The following is a 16,631-nucleotide window of genomic DNA, read 5'->3' as shown; positions in this document are numbered from 1 at the left end:
GAGTCTTGTTCAAAAAAAATGCTGTTAATTTAAAAACTAATATCTCTCAAAGTACATCTTATTAGGTGAGATCATCATCATATTCCCAGCCTAAACATGAAAAAGAGAGAGCTGCTTTTCTGTATGGACATGGCTCATGTGTTTTTAAAACTCACATAATATGGCCAGTGGTTCATGAAGCGGCTGATGCACTTAAAAGATAAATAGGTTATCCTTGAAGATGCTGGGAGATCCGCTTCTCAAGGGTCTTTGTGCCATGGATGAAAACGGAATCATTATTTTTGAACTGCCTCTGCTCACGTCAGTGACTCCCTCTAGCAGCCTGTCCACTGGTTATAAGAGCCTGAGAGTCCTTGGCAGAGCGTAGTTGGGGCCAGGCAAAGCCAAACTCCTGGTAAGCTTTATTGCCTTTTCTGTGTTTCAGCTTCCATGTCACAACTAGAGTTGAAAAATAATCTCTGCTTATGCTGTTGTGGTATATGTATGTCTGTCTTAGATGTGCATATGTGTATATCTGTCTCGGAGCATTTCTCAGTTTAAGGTACTTTAAGTATTCTTTTTGTTGTTTTAAATTCTTAGTCTTCCTCCTCCTCCTCCCCTTCCTTCTCTTTATCCCCCTTCTCTCCTCTTCCCCTCTTTCTGTATCTTTCTTTCTCCCTTTCTGTAGTACTGGGATTGAACCCAGGGCTTTGTGAATGCTAAACAGCCACTCTACCACAAAGGTATCTCCCCAGCTGAAGTGTTTCTCTACCATTTCATTCCTACTAAGAAAGTCTGCTGTCTTAAGATACAGGTCATTTAAGATTCTGTTTTTATTTTAAAGCTTGCATTATTTTGGAGACTACAAAGCGTATATTGTTTTCAAAGATACAAACGGCACACCTACACTTTCTATGTATAGTCACAATTATTTGCTCAGCATAATATAGGGCTTCCATCATTGTGAACTGCCTTAAGAGAATCCACTAGATTTGGAGAGCCTCGTTTGCACACAAACCTTAAAAATGGTTATACAATTTAGGTGAACCAATATACTATTTCTTTTTCAATGTTTCTGGATCCATGTTTCTTTCTCTTCTCTCTGACTGTCTTGGTGGCCATGATTTCCTCTTTTATTCAGCACCATGTCCAAAGCACACCTCCTGCTGCTCTTGGCTGCCCTGGTACTGACCAGCCATGTATATGGAGCCACACTGAGAAATGAAGACACTTGGAAGCCACTGAGCAACCCCAGAAACCGAGAACTGGTAAGAACATACCCGGGAGCACTGGCTGAGGGGTACAGCTGGCACCAATCAAGAATTATAAGGAGGAGACCAAGGGCTGGGAAGATTCTCCTCAGGACAGGAATAGATTTTGTTCTCCTGGTAGCTGGCATCCTAACATTTCTTAAATGTAAGCTAACTTACATTTGTTTCTATGTGGAGAAACAAGTTTATATTAGAAGTGAGTTTATATATACACAGCACATTGTATTTGTAAGTGAACTTATATCTACACCAATGTTAGAGCACTGGTTTTTAATATACACACAGTATGAAAATGGTATTGGGACTTAGTTTGGTTACAAAGAGCTTGCATGACATGCAGAAGGATCTGGGTTTAGACCCCTAGAAAAAAGGGGAGGAAGAAAGGAAGAGACAGAGAGAGCAGAAAGGGAGGAGGGGAGGCAGGAGAGAACCACCTTTTGTAAGGCATATATTGGACAGATGCCAAAACAGATTATCCCACAACAGCATTTACAATATTTATTTGCAGAAGCTGGTAGTTGAACTTGTACATTATTTTCAGTTTCAAGCAAACAGATATCTAGAAAATAGGATTCAAAAGATAAATAAAATACTCTTTTAAAAGTATGCCTAGATCAACAACCATGTTGACGTGCCTATTCAAATGGAGTTTTTCTAAAGAAAGCAATGTGAACTAAGCGAATACAGGTTTAAAGCAGTCATGTCATTAGCACTCTGTGCAGTGTCTACCTGCTCATTAGCTAAAGGCTATGTGGAAAGTGAGGCGGAACAGTAACTGGAGTCTCCTCAAGCAGAGAGGAAATGGGGCTGATTTCCCTGGAGTTTGGTTTCATCTCTGACCATGGTGCTCAGGGGTAGTTTATCATGGGGCTCTGCCTGAAGTGCGACTTAATAATTTATACTTCCCCTGGGTTGCAACCCAAAGGGCTGAATTGTGTGGTGAGAACCAAAATGTCAGAAAGCAGGCAGTGCCAGGAAGAAATGGGACAGTCTAGATTGTTAGCATTCTGCTCTTCAGTTTAGCGTTTAAGTCACAGGAAGAAGAAAGGAAGGGAAATGCAGACTGGGCTTGGAGTGTTTGAAATCTTCATTTACATAAGGTATTGAACAGTTTCATTGTTTCTAGTTTTTCAGAAGCCTCCAGGCCTACTTTAAGGGCAGAGGACTTGAACTTGGGAACCTTCCAAATACCTTCTTTATGAATGAGGACCCCAGACCTTTCTCTTTCGGGTCAGAACATATTGCTTCTGCTTTTGCAGACTATGAAGAGCAGAAAAACTCCCTCCATAATTCCCACAAAGGCTGAAAGCCCAGGTAAATGCTGTTCCTCCAGTCCCAGGATCTGGCCAAGCACACAGCTCATGACATATTTTGAAGAGATTTCTTAGAATTAAGTCCTCAGTTTTGATGATACTTGTCACTATTAAATATTTAGATTTGACCCAGGCATTTCATACTCGGTTTTTAAAAGAAACGATAGTAATGATATTGAAGAATTGCTTTCTAGAGAGAAGTACATTAAAAATCATAAAATTGTCACTCTTAGGAGGATTTTTAAATTAATGAAATACCACATACTTTTATTTATGTATTTTTCCAGACCTGGTCCTATTGGTAAGTTATATGGAGAATCATAGGTAGAGAAATATGCTAAACTGATCACTTAGACTAAATGGGGAAGTTAGATGACGACTAGTTCTTTTGGGGAAAAGGGGTTGTGCATGTCTTTCATCTTGAACTTTCTCACCTAAAAAAACAAGTTATAATATCAGCAAAGATAGCATTTTCCTTATAGGGAAACATTTAAAAAGTGTCTATAGTTAAGACTTAAGTTTCAGTTCTTTGCATTCTTATGAAATAAATAGGTATGGCGTTAGAAGAAGAAGGTATGTTACACTCAAAACATTATGATTCTGGCTTGTTTAGCTGAACAATAAAGGCAATGGAATTATAATCAAAGTCGTTCATTTCCCCGTTCTTCCAAAGGGACATGGATTTCTTGTGAGTTAGCAACCATTATTCTCTACCGCATTTATGAAAGGCTTTCCATTATTAATTTTCTTAAATGTGATGACAGAAAATGATGATTATTCTAAAAAGGTGGAATTTATCACGTGAAACATGTGCTTGAATGCTGCGCTAAAGTAAGAAAGAATAGAACATCGACACCAAGGAGCTTCCTCTGACTTTTCTGCATGCAGAGGCTCTAGGTGCGCAATTGTAATGGGTGCTAAGTGGGATGCGGCTACATCACTTCACTATGGGTTTCTGGCTCATAGGAGACTTCAGAAAAACAAGATAAATACTTGCACTCAGAAGAGTCTAAGGGCAGGAGACAAAGCATTCAGGAAGTCTTCAACTTCATAGAGGAAACAGCTTCTGGTGTAGGGTGTTTCTGAATAGCTCTTTGGCTATTTCTGATGAGGTTTTTTTTGGGGGGGGGGAGGTGTGTTTTTGTGCTCCCAAAAGCTCTTTATTGTCCTGCTCTGCGACTCTCTCTTGCTTTTTTCAGGTGAACATGTTAAAGCTGCAGAAGAGCTTTCCAATAGAAAATTCAACTACTGCTGAAGTCTTGTGTGTGTTTTCCCTTCCATATTAGTCAGTTTATACTTATGTTGCTATACATTTTCAGATTTTACATGTAAACAGCTGGGCCTTTGGGACATATGATACTGACATGCATATTTCAGTATTTTTCTCTTTTATGACTGTAACTATTGAGTGGGAGGCTATATGTATTTGAAGGAGTTACAAAAATACCACAGGTGAAATGAAATGATAATTTTCCTAATTAGGTATTTTATTGAAGATTGTCCTTCATATTTATTACCTATTTTTAGCAACATTTTTTAAAAAAACAGGATACGTTTAATATAGTATATTGTATGGAATAATAGAGATTCAGACCTGTTTGCTACAGTGTATCATATGTAATAGGGATTCAGATTTAGGATTTGTTTTTCCTTTTCCCTCCTAAAAAGTTGAGGAAGCCCTACATTTAGCATGTGCTAAATGGTGGACTTCAATCCATCCCCCACTAGTCTTGTATTGAATGAGGGACATGGATAACCAAGTAGAGCTGAAATAGAAAACAAAGAGATTCTAGTTGCTGCAAGGTCTCTGGGAGATGATTGTATGCTGTATTCAAAGGTAAAAAACTGTCCCATGTCGAATATCCCAGCTTTACACCAACCTTACCTTAAATACAAGTCGCTCAACAAGGAACAGTAGCAAAGGGTGAATTTCCCACCCTTCCAACAAAGCCATTCCCTGTGTCATAGCTCATACTGAGCCCTTCCAATTCCCACGTTTTCATTTGACATAGCTACGTTTCCTGTTTATGTTTTTTTAGGAATATTGGCAATGTTTTCTGTGTGATTCAAACAAGAAACATTGTACTAGAATTCACACATCACTGTTGTGATATCATAAATCAAATCAGCTTACTGTAGTTTTTATAGACTCAACTTGATGCTGAATATGAATAATAAAATATTTGTGCGAAAAGTTCTGCATCTGGCTTAGTGTGTTTTATTGCAGTCACACACATAGGTACCTGTCTCTGGAGGGCTGTTTGGTGTTTGTGAGCAGAAACCGTTATTCGATGCATTTGTTGTTCTCCAGAATCTAGCACAATGTCTGTCATGTAGCAAGTGTTCAACTGAATACTTGTCAAATTCAAGTGTGTCTTCCATCCTTCATACAATATAAAATAAACTATAACGTAATCTAAAGCAAAAGGCCCTTTAGTTAACAAGATTGTTATCCACCTTTCAAAAATATTAGCAATTATTAATGAGATATTCCTAATTGAAGTATGTAACAGCTTCTTCAGGTAAATGGCTGGGTGAGAAGTTCCTCACTACCATGGAGTTCCTAAGTGTAACTAGAGACATGTTTTTCCTTTCTCAGCATTGTTTCTAATCTAGGTGAATGCTTATGAATTTCAGAGTCCTTGAAACTGATGGGTACCCACAGGAGACTTTTAGCTGTAAGCTTGTAAGTCACAGGGCAAAGGTATATACCCTTCGGCTTAAAAATTCCTCCTCAGGGTATCTGTGAATCTCATACTGGTTTAGTTTCATAAATGTATAGTCCTGGCAGTGGGAGAAGGCTGTTTTCACAACATGTGACTGTTTGCACACTTGTTCCTCAGACACTGTTGTTAGAACCTCCTTCAACTCCATCCCACCATTTTGCTAACCAGAACCTTTCCACACACATTTCTAAAAGCCCATGGGGAAGAGAACAAGTACGCAGCAGGTCCAGAGTTGAAGTGTTTCCTCTAATGGAAGCAAGTGTACTTCAAGAGCCATGGACTGTCAAGAGTTCCTTGGTGCACATCTATATAGGTCTTTGGCAGCCTTTCCACCCTTTGAACCTCTTCAGTGAGAATTCTATTTCCAAGATGTGGCCTCTTGTCCTGTGTTCTGGATCTAGTGTGGCCAAGGGTTTCTGAGAATGTTGAGATTTTTATTCTATTTGCAAAATACTACCCTTCTAAAATTTCATCAGTCCTAGCAGGCAATGAGATTCCAGATCAGAGACAACCATCCACTGACTCAGATGTGGCAGGAAACATGACTCACACTCCCACTGGGTTCTCAGTCTTGATTTACTGAAGGAGGTATGAGAACATGGGCCCACAGGTGTAGGACACTCTCTTCTTATTATGAGATTGCCAGGGGAAACAGGTCCAACTTTCACCTCAGAGGGAAATAGTAACTTTATTATAGTGATTAGAAAACAAATCTAGGCCAGGTGCCCACCCGTTAAACCCTGTACTCAAGAGGAAGAGGCAGGTGACGACCAGCCTGGTTTACATAGTAAGTTCCAGGACAGTCAGGATGAGAGAGAGAGAGAGAGAGAGAGAGAGAGAGAGAGAGAGAGAGAGAGGCAGATAGAGACAGAAACTCTATCTCAAAAAAGAAAAAAAAAATCATGTTTCCTTGTCCTATAATGTGACACCTACTTTCATGATTTTTGATTTACAAAGATGAAGTTTGGGGGGAAAGACCTGCAGGCTTTTCCAGAAGAGTGAGAGGCCCATGGAAAAATGGTCACCCCAGGAGCAGCACAACTCTTTGTGTCTTTCTCTAACAAGAGAAAGAACAGAGTCACCTCTCTGTGCTCTTATAACTCAGTTGTCATGGCATAAGTTCGATCTTCTGCTTCCTTAGCCTTTCCATTTTGAGACTCAAAAATCAGTCTGAAAGACCAAAATGTTCCTTCTTAGTATTTTCATTATTGCTGTATCAATTTGGCTTCATCTCAAGGTAATATGGCTGTCTGACTCACCAATGGACAAATCACTACAAGGAAGTAGAAAAGACATTCTGCTATATTCCAACCTTTAAAAAAGAAAAGAAAAGAAAAAAAAAACACCCCCTCACACACACAAAAAAACCCAACCCCACCCCCTCCATGTCCAGTAGATGGTCCTTAGCAGAATGTAGCTTCTCCCAGCCCCGGTTACAAGGCCCTGTCTCTTTAATATGCATCTGTATCTGTTGACTTGTTATTCCCATTTTCCCAGCAACCAACAATAACAGAAACCAGCCTAAGTATTTGGGTCTCAGGAGAGTGTTTTCCTTTCCAGGTAGCCACCCTCACTTTCTTTTCCCGCTTTGAGTGGGTCTGGAAGCATCCCTAGGGTCTTAGACACAGTTCCCCAACTCCCTGAAGACTTCAGGGGAGTAATCCTCAGAGTTGTCCTGGGGATAGCATCAACACACTTCATCTGCTCCTGTATGTTTTCATGCCTGTGTAAGATCCTTCCTCAGGAGAAACACAGTGACTGAGATAGTTTTCTGCCATCTGGTAGTCCTGCTCTTGAGGGTCTTGACCTCTGATTCTGCAACCCTGCTACAGATCCCCTTCGCCTGGATTATCATAAAGATAGTCAAAGATGGGCTCCCGGTTTTTGGAGCCAGGACTATGCTGAGCTCAATTTTGTCTAAAGTTCCAAAGGCTCTTGTAGTTTCATTCAACTTTATTCACAAATGTGTTTAGAATACATGTTACTAGGTTAGTCAGGTTTATAAAAATGACACATAAACTAATGTCTTCGATGTTTATAGGTAGTGTCTCTAGAAAAAGAAATAGTTACAATACAAGATAAGAAGCAAATCACAAGAGCTCCAGGAGTTGAAAATAATCACGCTTGCCCGCCCTCCCTTCCTGCCCCTCTGAAGTTTGACCTCTCTTCCATCCCTTTCTCTCCTTAGCCACGCCCAAGCCCTTCCCCCTCAAGTCGTCACACTTCAAGTGTTGCCCTTTTTCATATCATAAGTGTTCTAACACCCTCCCCACACTTCTCCCTTTTTCTTCTCTCATAGGTCCCTAAGGATTATTTTGAGAGATGTATGTAATAGATATACAGCAGACGCCTATATGAAGAGTCCAAGTCCCTTTAAAAGTTTGAATAGTCGGGACATTAAAGATGATTGGGATTAGAGATAGAAACCCAGGCAAACACTCCGCTACAGTGCAGCATCCCCAGATCAAAAGACTCCTCTAGCGGGTAGCTCAAGGGAGGCTGGCGTCTAAAAGATTCTCCCTTGCCCGTGGGAAGAGGCACCAGGCCTAGAGCGCCGGCGGAACCGGAATGCGCGGCCGCGGCGCAGGCCGGGGAGGTTTCTAGGGCGGACGCCGGTCCGGTCTCTCCGAGACACCAGCAGTGCCTGAGAGTGTTGCTGCTTTCCTGGCCCGCTGCGTGGTGTCGACCCTGCAGACATGTCGGGGTTCAGCCCGGAACTTATCGACTACCTGGAAGGGAAAATCTCCTTTGAAGAGTTCGAAAGGCGGAGAGAAGAGAGAAAAACCCGGGAGAAGAAAGTGAGCCGCTGGGCCCCGGTGCTCCTCAGTCTTGTTTTCCCTAAAACAGCGTAGGTTGCCCTGGGTGGGCCGGGGACCCCCAGCAGCTTCTGCCTCTCCCAGAAATCCGATTTTCACTCCCACCCCGGAACTCAACACCTCTAAAGACATCTCCACACCCGAAAGCTTGCCTCGGTGGGCGCTAACCTCCCCTGACCCCCTAATATGTGTTAAGTCGATGTTAGCCCAATGGAGACAGCCAGAGTGTCTGACTAGTTCTAAACCTATCTTGCAATTAGTTTGTGACAGTGGTGGGGCACCACTCTGTAGGAACCAGGCCTTTTGTTTTTGTTATCTGTATTGTGGTCGTGGGGATCAAACCTCAGAGCCTCCAGTTTGCTGGACAAAGCACCCTATCGCTAAGCTACATACCCCTGGTGCGTCTATTTTTGAGGAGTCTCGGTGTAATTTTTTTCTTAGACATAAAAGTAAACCTAATTGCCTGACAATGAGGATACCTTTTTACTTTGTTTTTAAAATTTTAATAAAGATCTGAGCTTTAAATCGTTTCTTACTAGTTTGAAGGCCAAGGGAACAACATAAAGATCTGTTGATCCTTTTGAAGTTACCTAGTGGTTTCTTACTTGACTCATGGACTTCTATGCACTCTGTGGTTTATTTAAAGTCTTAGATTAATGACATTAAAGTATTTAATTATTCTATGCGTATTTGCAAATAACTTACATAAACTTGAAGACTTAAGTACTTTGGAACACTTTGAGACTATTCAAATTTAGATTCTACATATCATGAAGGGAGGATCAACTTTTATAAAGATAAGGCAATGCCCTGTCTAAGGCTGAGAAAATTAAATCCAAATTAGTTTTTGGAACTGTTTAACTACTTTCCAATCACAGAGTGTTCAGGAAAAAGGAAAATCATCACCCAAAGAAAACCTAGATGATTCTGAAGTTCCATCATCATCAGGAATTGACTCTATCAAATCCCAGGACAAAGACGCCAATGAAGGTGTGTTGCTGCGGGCTTTAAATGTTAAGAGCACTTAAGTAAAATGATTTGATAAAAACGTTAATGCTTTTTATTTTTTATTGTTTGTATTTTATTGTACTGATATTCTATTTTTATCACCTGGTTTATCGGTGTTTGTTACATAGTAGCTTAATATTTATTTTTAAAAGAATCATTGTTGCCGGGCGGTGGTGGCACACGCCTTTAATCCCAGCACTTGGGAGGCAGAGGCAGGCGGATTTCTAAGTCCGAGGCCAGCCTGGTCTATCCAGGACAGCCAGGGCTACACAGAGAAACCCTGTCTCGAAAAACCAAAAAAAAAAAAAAAAGTCATTGTACAACATGATGGTTGTTTTCGTATAGCGCCAGTGTTGTGATGTTGAGCATTGATGACTCCATTTGTTTACGGTCTCTTTTCATTTTCTAAATTGGCCTTTTCAATGGGATACTTCTTCTGAGCGGTACCAAACTTAGCTGGGTGGATGGGACTTCACACACGTCATAGGTCTCTTGGTGTACTGCCTCACTCTAGCAGACACATGATCTTAGTCAAGTTGACCCACACTAGAGTCACCTAGAAAAGGGAACTTTAGGCCAATAGGCATGTCTGTGGAGCATTTTCTTGATTGCTGGGGGAGGGCCCAGCAGTCCAGCCTACTGTGGGTGTTGCCACTTCTGGCTAAGTGATCCTTGGTTTCTAAGAAAACAGTCTTAGTGAGCTCTGGAAACCAAGCCAGTGAGCAATGTTCCCCCAATAGTCTCTGCCTCAGTTCCTACCTCCAGCTTTCTGCCTTGAGCTTCTGCCTTGGCTTTCCTGGCTGATGGACTGTAACCTTTAACCCAAATGTGCCTTTTGTTTCTTAAGTTAGTTGTCATTACTGTTTTGTCACAGCAACAGAAAGAACACAGCCTTTAGCTTTTCATATCCAGATATTATACTTGTACATCCCAACTAATTAAACCCATTATAGCCTAAATGAGTATGTCAGTGAGTATGCATATTTATCAGTTTCCAGTGATTATGTATTTTTCTAATCAGAATGCTCATCCTTACCATGGATACTGTTTGCCCATGTCAAATTACTTGAGATGCTGATGTCAATTAGAATATAGCCTCATGTTTGGGAGCCTGGCTGGAGAGCTAAACTGAACTCGTTCCTGAGTTTGTGGACCATGTTGGAAGAACAAGGAGACAGGATTGAGCTTAGTATCTTTCAAGGAAGTGGGGTAGGAAAGGGGCTAAAGAAGTACTGACAACCTGTGGGTCCTTGTTTATCTGCTCAGGGAAAAGAGAGCTCTTCAATAAACAATCTCTGGGGTTCAGGTATTATAGCAATAACACTGGGTGACTGCCAGCCTTACTGTTTAAGCCCTTTAGGCCTTTCATGGGAAAAAATGGGGTGGTAATAGGGTAGGTTGAGTTCATTTCTGGTGCATGAGAACTGACTGGCCTCAGGTGAAATTATCCCATCAGTCCTTTAGATGTAAGATGTTCCCTGTTCCTTAGGAAGGATTGTCCTGGAACTCTTTGGAGTTTCTTGATAGTCTAAGCATGCACTCAGAGTAGAAGAAAAGTCAGTTTTGAACAACATCTGCCAGAATCTACAAATTGGGAAGATGAGATCTCTAGAATCATGTCTTTTTCTTCCTTGATGTTTCTAAATACCTATTCTTAAGGTCGTTTTCTACTTACCACACAGCCTGGGCCCTTTAATATCATTTGCAGTTCATTATTGCTGTACATAAAACTGTCCTGTGATCCCAGTTACTAGGGAGGCTGTGACAGACGGGTGGGTCCCATGTTCAAGACCATTCTGGGCTACAGAATGAGTTCAAGGCCAGCCAGCCTGAACTTAGTGAGACTCTGTCTCAAAAAGAAAAGGGGAGCTGAGGATATGACAGTGTAGAGTACTTATCTAGTATAGTGTGTCCAGGGCCCTAGGTTTAATTTCTTACAACTTACATAATTTTTTTAAAAGCCTGTATCTAATTACCTTGCCAAATAACTGTGTATTCTGACAATTTGAATGTAGAATCTTTCAGATTATATATAATATGATAATGTCTTCTATGACTAATGATAATTTCGTTTCCTTTCTTGTGTGTGTGTGTCTGTGTACTTGTGTGGAGACCAGAAATGGACATTGAGTATTTTCCTTTACCACACTCTAGCTTGTTTTTTGAGACAGGGTTTCTTACTTAGTTACTATTCTATTGTTGTGAAGAGACACCATAACCACAGAAACTTGTATATAGGAAAACATTTAATTGGGGGCTTAATTTTTTTTTTTTTTTTTTTTTTTTTTTTTAACAGTTTTAGAGCTTAGTCTATTATCATCAAGGCTGGGAGCATGGTGACATGCAGGTGTGGTGCTGGGGAAGTAGCTGAGAGCTACATCCTGACCTAGAGTGGTGGGGGTGGGGAGGGAGTGTAAGCACTCGCCTGAGTCTGGGTGGGCTTTTGAAACCTCAAAGCCCAACCCCAGTGATACTTCCTCCAATGAGGCCATACTTCTTAATCCTTCTCGAATAGTGAATAGTGCCACTTCTTGGTGACCAATATTTGAACCTAAGGAGGCCATTCTTATTCAGTCTTATTCACTGAACCTGGAGGTCACCTGTTGGCTATATCTGTTGATCAACAAGCTCCCAGGGTCTTCCTGTTTTTAGCTTCATTCACATCTCTCAGGTTTCAGAGATCAACATACCACTAACTAAAAGAAAAAAAAAAGTCTTCCCTTTCTGCTTTTACCTGTTACCGTATCTGCTTTTGATTTTTCTATTTATTTTGCTTGTATATCTGGGTGAGATGCAGAGGATAAATGAGCCATTCCTGCAGAATAAAAGACATGTTTTGCAACAGCTTTTCTTTCTTTCTTTCTTTCTTTCTTTCTTTCTTTCTTTTTTTTTGGGGGGGGGAGTGGGCATTTGCAATTTCAAGTCTGTTGCTGTAGTAAGGAATTTGTACTCCATGAACTAGCTTTTTTTTTTTTTTTAAAGTTGTTTTATTGATTTTTTTTTCCTCTCTAAACCAATATGTCCCTTTCCTTAGGAGAAACATCAGATGGGGTGAGTAAGTCAGTTCACAAAGTCTTTGCCTCCATGCTTGGAGAGGCGGAGGATGATGAAGAGGAGGAAGAAGAGGAGGAGGAGGAGGAGACACCAGAGCAACCCACCGCAGGCGATGTGTTTGTGTTGGAGATGGTTCTCAACCGTGAAACCAAGAAAATGATGAAAGTATGCTGTTAATTATTTTACTACTTATAAAAATGTAAGAAACTGATATAGTCGTTGCAAAGGAAGCTTTCAGTTATGCTTGGGAAATAGTTTAACAGTAAGAACAAAAACTAGGAGGCAACTACCGTCATTCATTTTCCATTTTAAGTTGGTTTTATTTCATATGTGAGTACTGCATTTACGTCATTTTCCACTCTGTCTCCTCCTTCCAACCCCTCCTGCATCCTCACCTCTCTGCTCCATTTGTTATTACTGCGCACGTGCATGTGCACATGTTGGGTAGGGAGAGGGGATAAGTGTATAAATACAATGTGCTGAGCTTATTTAGTGTTGTTCATATGTGTATGTTTTTAGTGCTGATTGCTTGGGATTGGTAACCTATCAGGGTTACTAATCTGATTCTCTCTCAGCAAGGTTGATTGCCTGTAGCTCTTCTTCTAGGGCTGGGCCCTGTGAGAGTCCCCCATCCACATTGGCATGTCAGTTGGTACTGTCAGTCTTTAGGTGTTACTTAGGCAATTATACTGTTGAGGTTTCATGAATGCATTTTCACTTTCGTATATAGATGTCCTGGTTCTCACTCTCCACCCCCTTTCTGCAGTGTTCCCTGAGTCTTAGATATAGGAGTTGTATTGTTGACTGTCAGCTGATCTCTGTGTTTTGACTTTCTGTAATTGTTCCCTCTGCTGCAAGCAGCATGTTTGATAAGGGGTGAGAGCCTCGCTTAGCTGTGGACATGAGGATGAGTATTTAGAGCACAGATGTTATACTGCTTTAGGAAAGTAAGTGCCTCTCTAGGTTCCATGGTCTCACCAGCTATGAGTAGTTGCCCAAGTTCACAGTACCAGGCATGCGTACCCTGTTGGTGAAAGGAATAAGTCCAATAGAGTGGCTGTTGGTTATACCCAATATATGCAGGTGCCATTATTGCATTTTTAAGAGTGTCTTGCTGTTTTGGTCATGGTTGTGGTTTCTAGGCTTTACAGCTGAGTATGACTGTTGACTGCTTAGAATATAGCCTTTGGATATTATGAGATATTTTGGATATTATTCTCTCATATTATAGAGTCCTCTCATAATAAGGGAGGAGTCTTCCAGGTCAGTGCTATCTCTATTTCTCCATCCCCTGTCTAAAGTGTGTTTTGTCTTTAAGCAAGAGAGTCTTACCTTTAATTTCTAGTATGTAGCCAGGCGTCATGGCAATAGCCTATATTGTTTTTTGTGTGGGGGAGGTCTTTTTTATTCCCCTGACCAATAACTTGAAAGGAAGCTTCCTATGCCTGACATTGGAGTTTTTGTTAGATAGACTATCACTCTTGGGGGAAACATTATCACCCGTTAATGATATAACTTCATTAAACACACACACACACACACACACACACACACACACACACACATTTGTATGTTTTAAGAAAAGAAACTACTATGACTCTCATGGTTTCTTCAAATATCTTTTGCATAACTTATCCCTCTTCTCCAGGGAAGTCTTTCTTTTTCTATTTCCCCTTTCATAGTACCTTGTTCTGTTATTCCTGTCTCTAGATGTTACCTTTCCTCTCTTCCTGGTGAACTTTCCTGTTCCTGTAGTTACACCAGGTTATATACTCACATCTGAAGATTTGGAGCTAGGATCCATAAATAAGAAGGAACATGTGATGTTTGTTTTTTGGGGGTCTGGATTACCTCACTCAATATAATATTTTCTAGTTTTATTCATTTGCCTGCATATGTCATGATTTCATTTTTCTTTATAGTTGAATAGTATTCCATAGTACATATATGTCACCTTTTCATTATTAATTCATCCATTCAAGGACATTTATATTGTTTTCTACCTACTGTGAATAGAACAACAGTTAACATGGCCGAGGAATTATCTGTGGAGTAGGATGCTCTTTGGGCATATGCCAAGGAATGGTATAGATGAGTTACATGCTAGATTTGTTTTTAGCTTTTTGAGGATTCTCCACACTGATTTCCAGAGTGACTAGACCAGTCTGCAATCCTACCAACAGTGAAAGGTCTTGCCTCCGCATCTCTCCATTCGTTGCCAACATTTGTTATCTGTTGTTTTGTTGATCTTTGCCATTTTGGCTAGGTAAGATAAAATCTCAAAGTTGTTTTAATTTGCATTTCTTTAATGATAAGGATGATGAACACTTCTTGATATTTCTTAGCCACTCATTTATTCCCTGAGACTGGGATTTTCTGTGTAACAGCTTTCTCTGTCCTGGACTCACTCTGTAGACCAAGCTGTCCTTGAATTCACTGAGATCCACCTACTTGCCTCTGCCTCCTAGGTGCTGGGATTAAAGGTGTATGCCTCTACATCCGGCTTGATTTTACTTTCTTTGGTGCTCCTCTTTGTAGAGTATCATAAAATAATTTTGTTTCCTGCATTTGACTTTTAACTTGCTTTGTGTAATTTGATTTAACTATTAAGGCATCAGAAGTCTAACTACTGAGTACCTAGTTCTGAGTTTAGAAGATTAGGAAGTTTTAGAGAGAAGTCTTCGTTGTGTTGTATATGAGTGTTTGGAGTTGAAGTCTGAACTTTATTCTTAGTCTCCATGTTGTTTTCCTTCTGGACAGGAGAAGAGGCCTCGGAGTAAACTCCCCAGAGCCCTGAGAGGTCTCATGGGTGAAGCCAATATTCGCTTTGCTCGAGGAGAACATGAAGAGGCCATATTGATGTGCATGGAAATCATAAGACAAGGTGATTTCTGAGGGGGCTTTATTGGTGACAATAATATTTAACTGGTTAACCTTTTAAAAAATGGGAACACATTTGATTAGGCTATTTATAAAGTCCATTCAGAAGATAGAGGTGACTGTGGTATTAGTAACCTGCCACTTTTCACATGAATAGAGAATGAAAAACCACAGGGTGTGATTCAACCACAGGGTGTGCCTCAGTGAAAATCAGTACTATTTTTTTTTTAACTCTTCCTGGCCCTTCCCTCTCCTTTCACCTCTCATTTTAGGAGTTTTAGACATTGATAGTATTAATCTCTTTAAGTCAGCCAGTTTATCCATTCATCCATCCGTCTCAGTTGTGCTGTGGATTGACTCCACACCTTTCTACACTCTGGACAAGTGCCCTACACCAACTCAGTTATGCCTTGAGCCCTGTTCTTTTTTTTTTTTTTTAATGGTGACTGTATTATGTTAAAATCACATTGAAGAACATTCTGATAAACTTCAGATTTTTTTGATATTTTTATTGCTTTTTAGGCAGTGCTACATTATTACTATTTTTTTGAGTTTAACTTTTCTCTTTAAATAAGACAATTGGGGAAGGGGATCAAGCTTGAAAAACAGTAACACTTATTTTGGCAAGATAGCAACCAAAATCTAAAGTACAAGCTATTATATCCAAATTAAAAGGCATTAAAGAATAAACCATAATATTGGGGGGGGAACACATCAAACACAAGATACAGTATGTCTAAACATCTTGAAATTATAATTTAAGGGTAAAAGTTGAAAAATTATACTGTTTTAGCTAGAGATTAAGTGCATCTTTTTTCCTGTTTTTCCCAAATAGAATCAGAGTTTTATGATTTAATCACACCTCAAAGCTTTTCTCTCAGTACAAAGCAACCACTAAATACACACAAAATACTTATTTGTTAATAATTTCCTTGGCTTATCCAACGTGTAGTGTACACAACTCAAAAGACTACAATTTGGGGTGAGTGTACACAAACTGAAAAACCACAACTCCAAGTTTCAAAATTTGCTCTTAAACCATAAGACACACAGGTCATTTTTACTTCTCATGAGGATGTCACACTGTCATTTAATCATCAGATTTCCTTAGAATGACAAGTTTTGCCAGTTGTCAGTCTGAATGAACTAGGATTGGAGATACAACTTTCAAAATACTTCATTTCATAATGGCTGAGTAAGGTTATTTTATTTGTTTGCATTCTTTAAGTTTTCAGCACCTAACAACCTACCAAACTCAAGGAGCCTAAGTTAAATGGTGTAACATTCTAAAAGTAGCCAATTACTTCAGTATAAGCCATCCACAGCCCAAAGTCTGAAGAATGACCAAAATCAAATCTTTATTTTTTTATAACTGTATAAATGTGATCCAAATGTGGCCACCACTAGTTTTTCCGAAAGAAACATGCTATAAATAAGCAAACTACAACTGTTCACTGATATGTATGGACTCCCTAGATGTCTCATTGGGCTTAATTATAGACCACTCACAGTAATAGCGTTTTAGTATCAAGTGTAGCATGATGTTAAGCCACTTTAGCTCTTGCACATACATGTTGCACTTCT

The 16,631-nt window shown here is 40.0% G+C and overlaps 2 protein-coding genes across 3 annotated transcripts in view; both read left to right on the top strand.

Moving 5' to 3' along the window:
- Positions 1 to 220: 220 nt before the first annotated feature.
- On the top strand, positions 221 to 2,556 carry CUNH2orf66 (chromosome unknown C2orf66 homolog). Its single transcript, XM_028765708.1, has 3 exons — positions 221 to 300; positions 1,121 to 1,247; positions 2,377 to 2,556. Exons 1-3 carry the CDS (start codon positions 221 to 223, stop codon positions 2,554 to 2,556), a joined length of 387 nt encoding a protein of 128 aa, XP_028621541.1.
- Positions 2,557 to 7,930: 5,374 nt separating this feature from the next.
- Gtf3c3 (general transcription factor IIIC subunit 3) overlaps positions 7,931 to 16,631 on the top strand; it is a 44,192-nt gene continuing 35,491 nt past the window's right edge. For both annotated transcript variants that reach the window (XR_003711221.1, XM_028765803.1), the window contains exons 1-4: positions 7,931 to 8,087; positions 8,984 to 9,095; positions 12,148 to 12,332; positions 14,928 to 15,051. Coding sequence is in view for 1 of the 2 variants with exons in the window: in XM_028765803.1 (XP_028621636.1) it covers positions 7,986 to 8,087; positions 8,984 to 9,095; positions 12,148 to 12,332; positions 14,928 to 15,051 (523 nt within the window). In the remaining variant the exon portion in view is untranslated. The remainder of the gene's footprint in view (positions 8,088 to 8,983; positions 9,096 to 12,147; positions 12,333 to 14,927; positions 15,052 to 16,631) is intronic.

The sequence above is a fragment of the Grammomys surdaster genome, unplaced genomic scaffold (genome assembly GCF_004785775.1).
Source record: "Grammomys surdaster isolate TR1022 unplaced genomic scaffold, NIH_TR_1.0 165, whole genome shotgun sequence".
NCBI lineage: Eukaryota > Metazoa > Chordata > Mammalia > Rodentia > Muridae > Grammomys > Grammomys surdaster.
The sequence above is the reverse complement of the archived record's forward strand: the minus strand, read 5'-3'. Positions and strand labels throughout refer to the sequence as shown.

Bases quoted from the DNA above. Each gene is read 5' to 3' on its own strand.
- CUNH2orf66 (XM_028765708.1), top strand. From the start codon at position 221: ATGCTGGGAGATCCGCTTCTCAAGGGTCTTTGTGCCATGGATGAAAAC. The intron at 301-1,120 runs GTCAGTGACTCC...TCTTTTATTCAG, and splicing joins TTTGAACTGCCTCTGCTCAC to CACCATGTCCAAAGCACACC. The intron at 1,248-2,376 runs GTAAGAACATAC...CATTGTTTCTAG, and splicing joins ACCCCAGAAACCGAGAACTG to TTTTTCAGAAGCCTCCAGGC.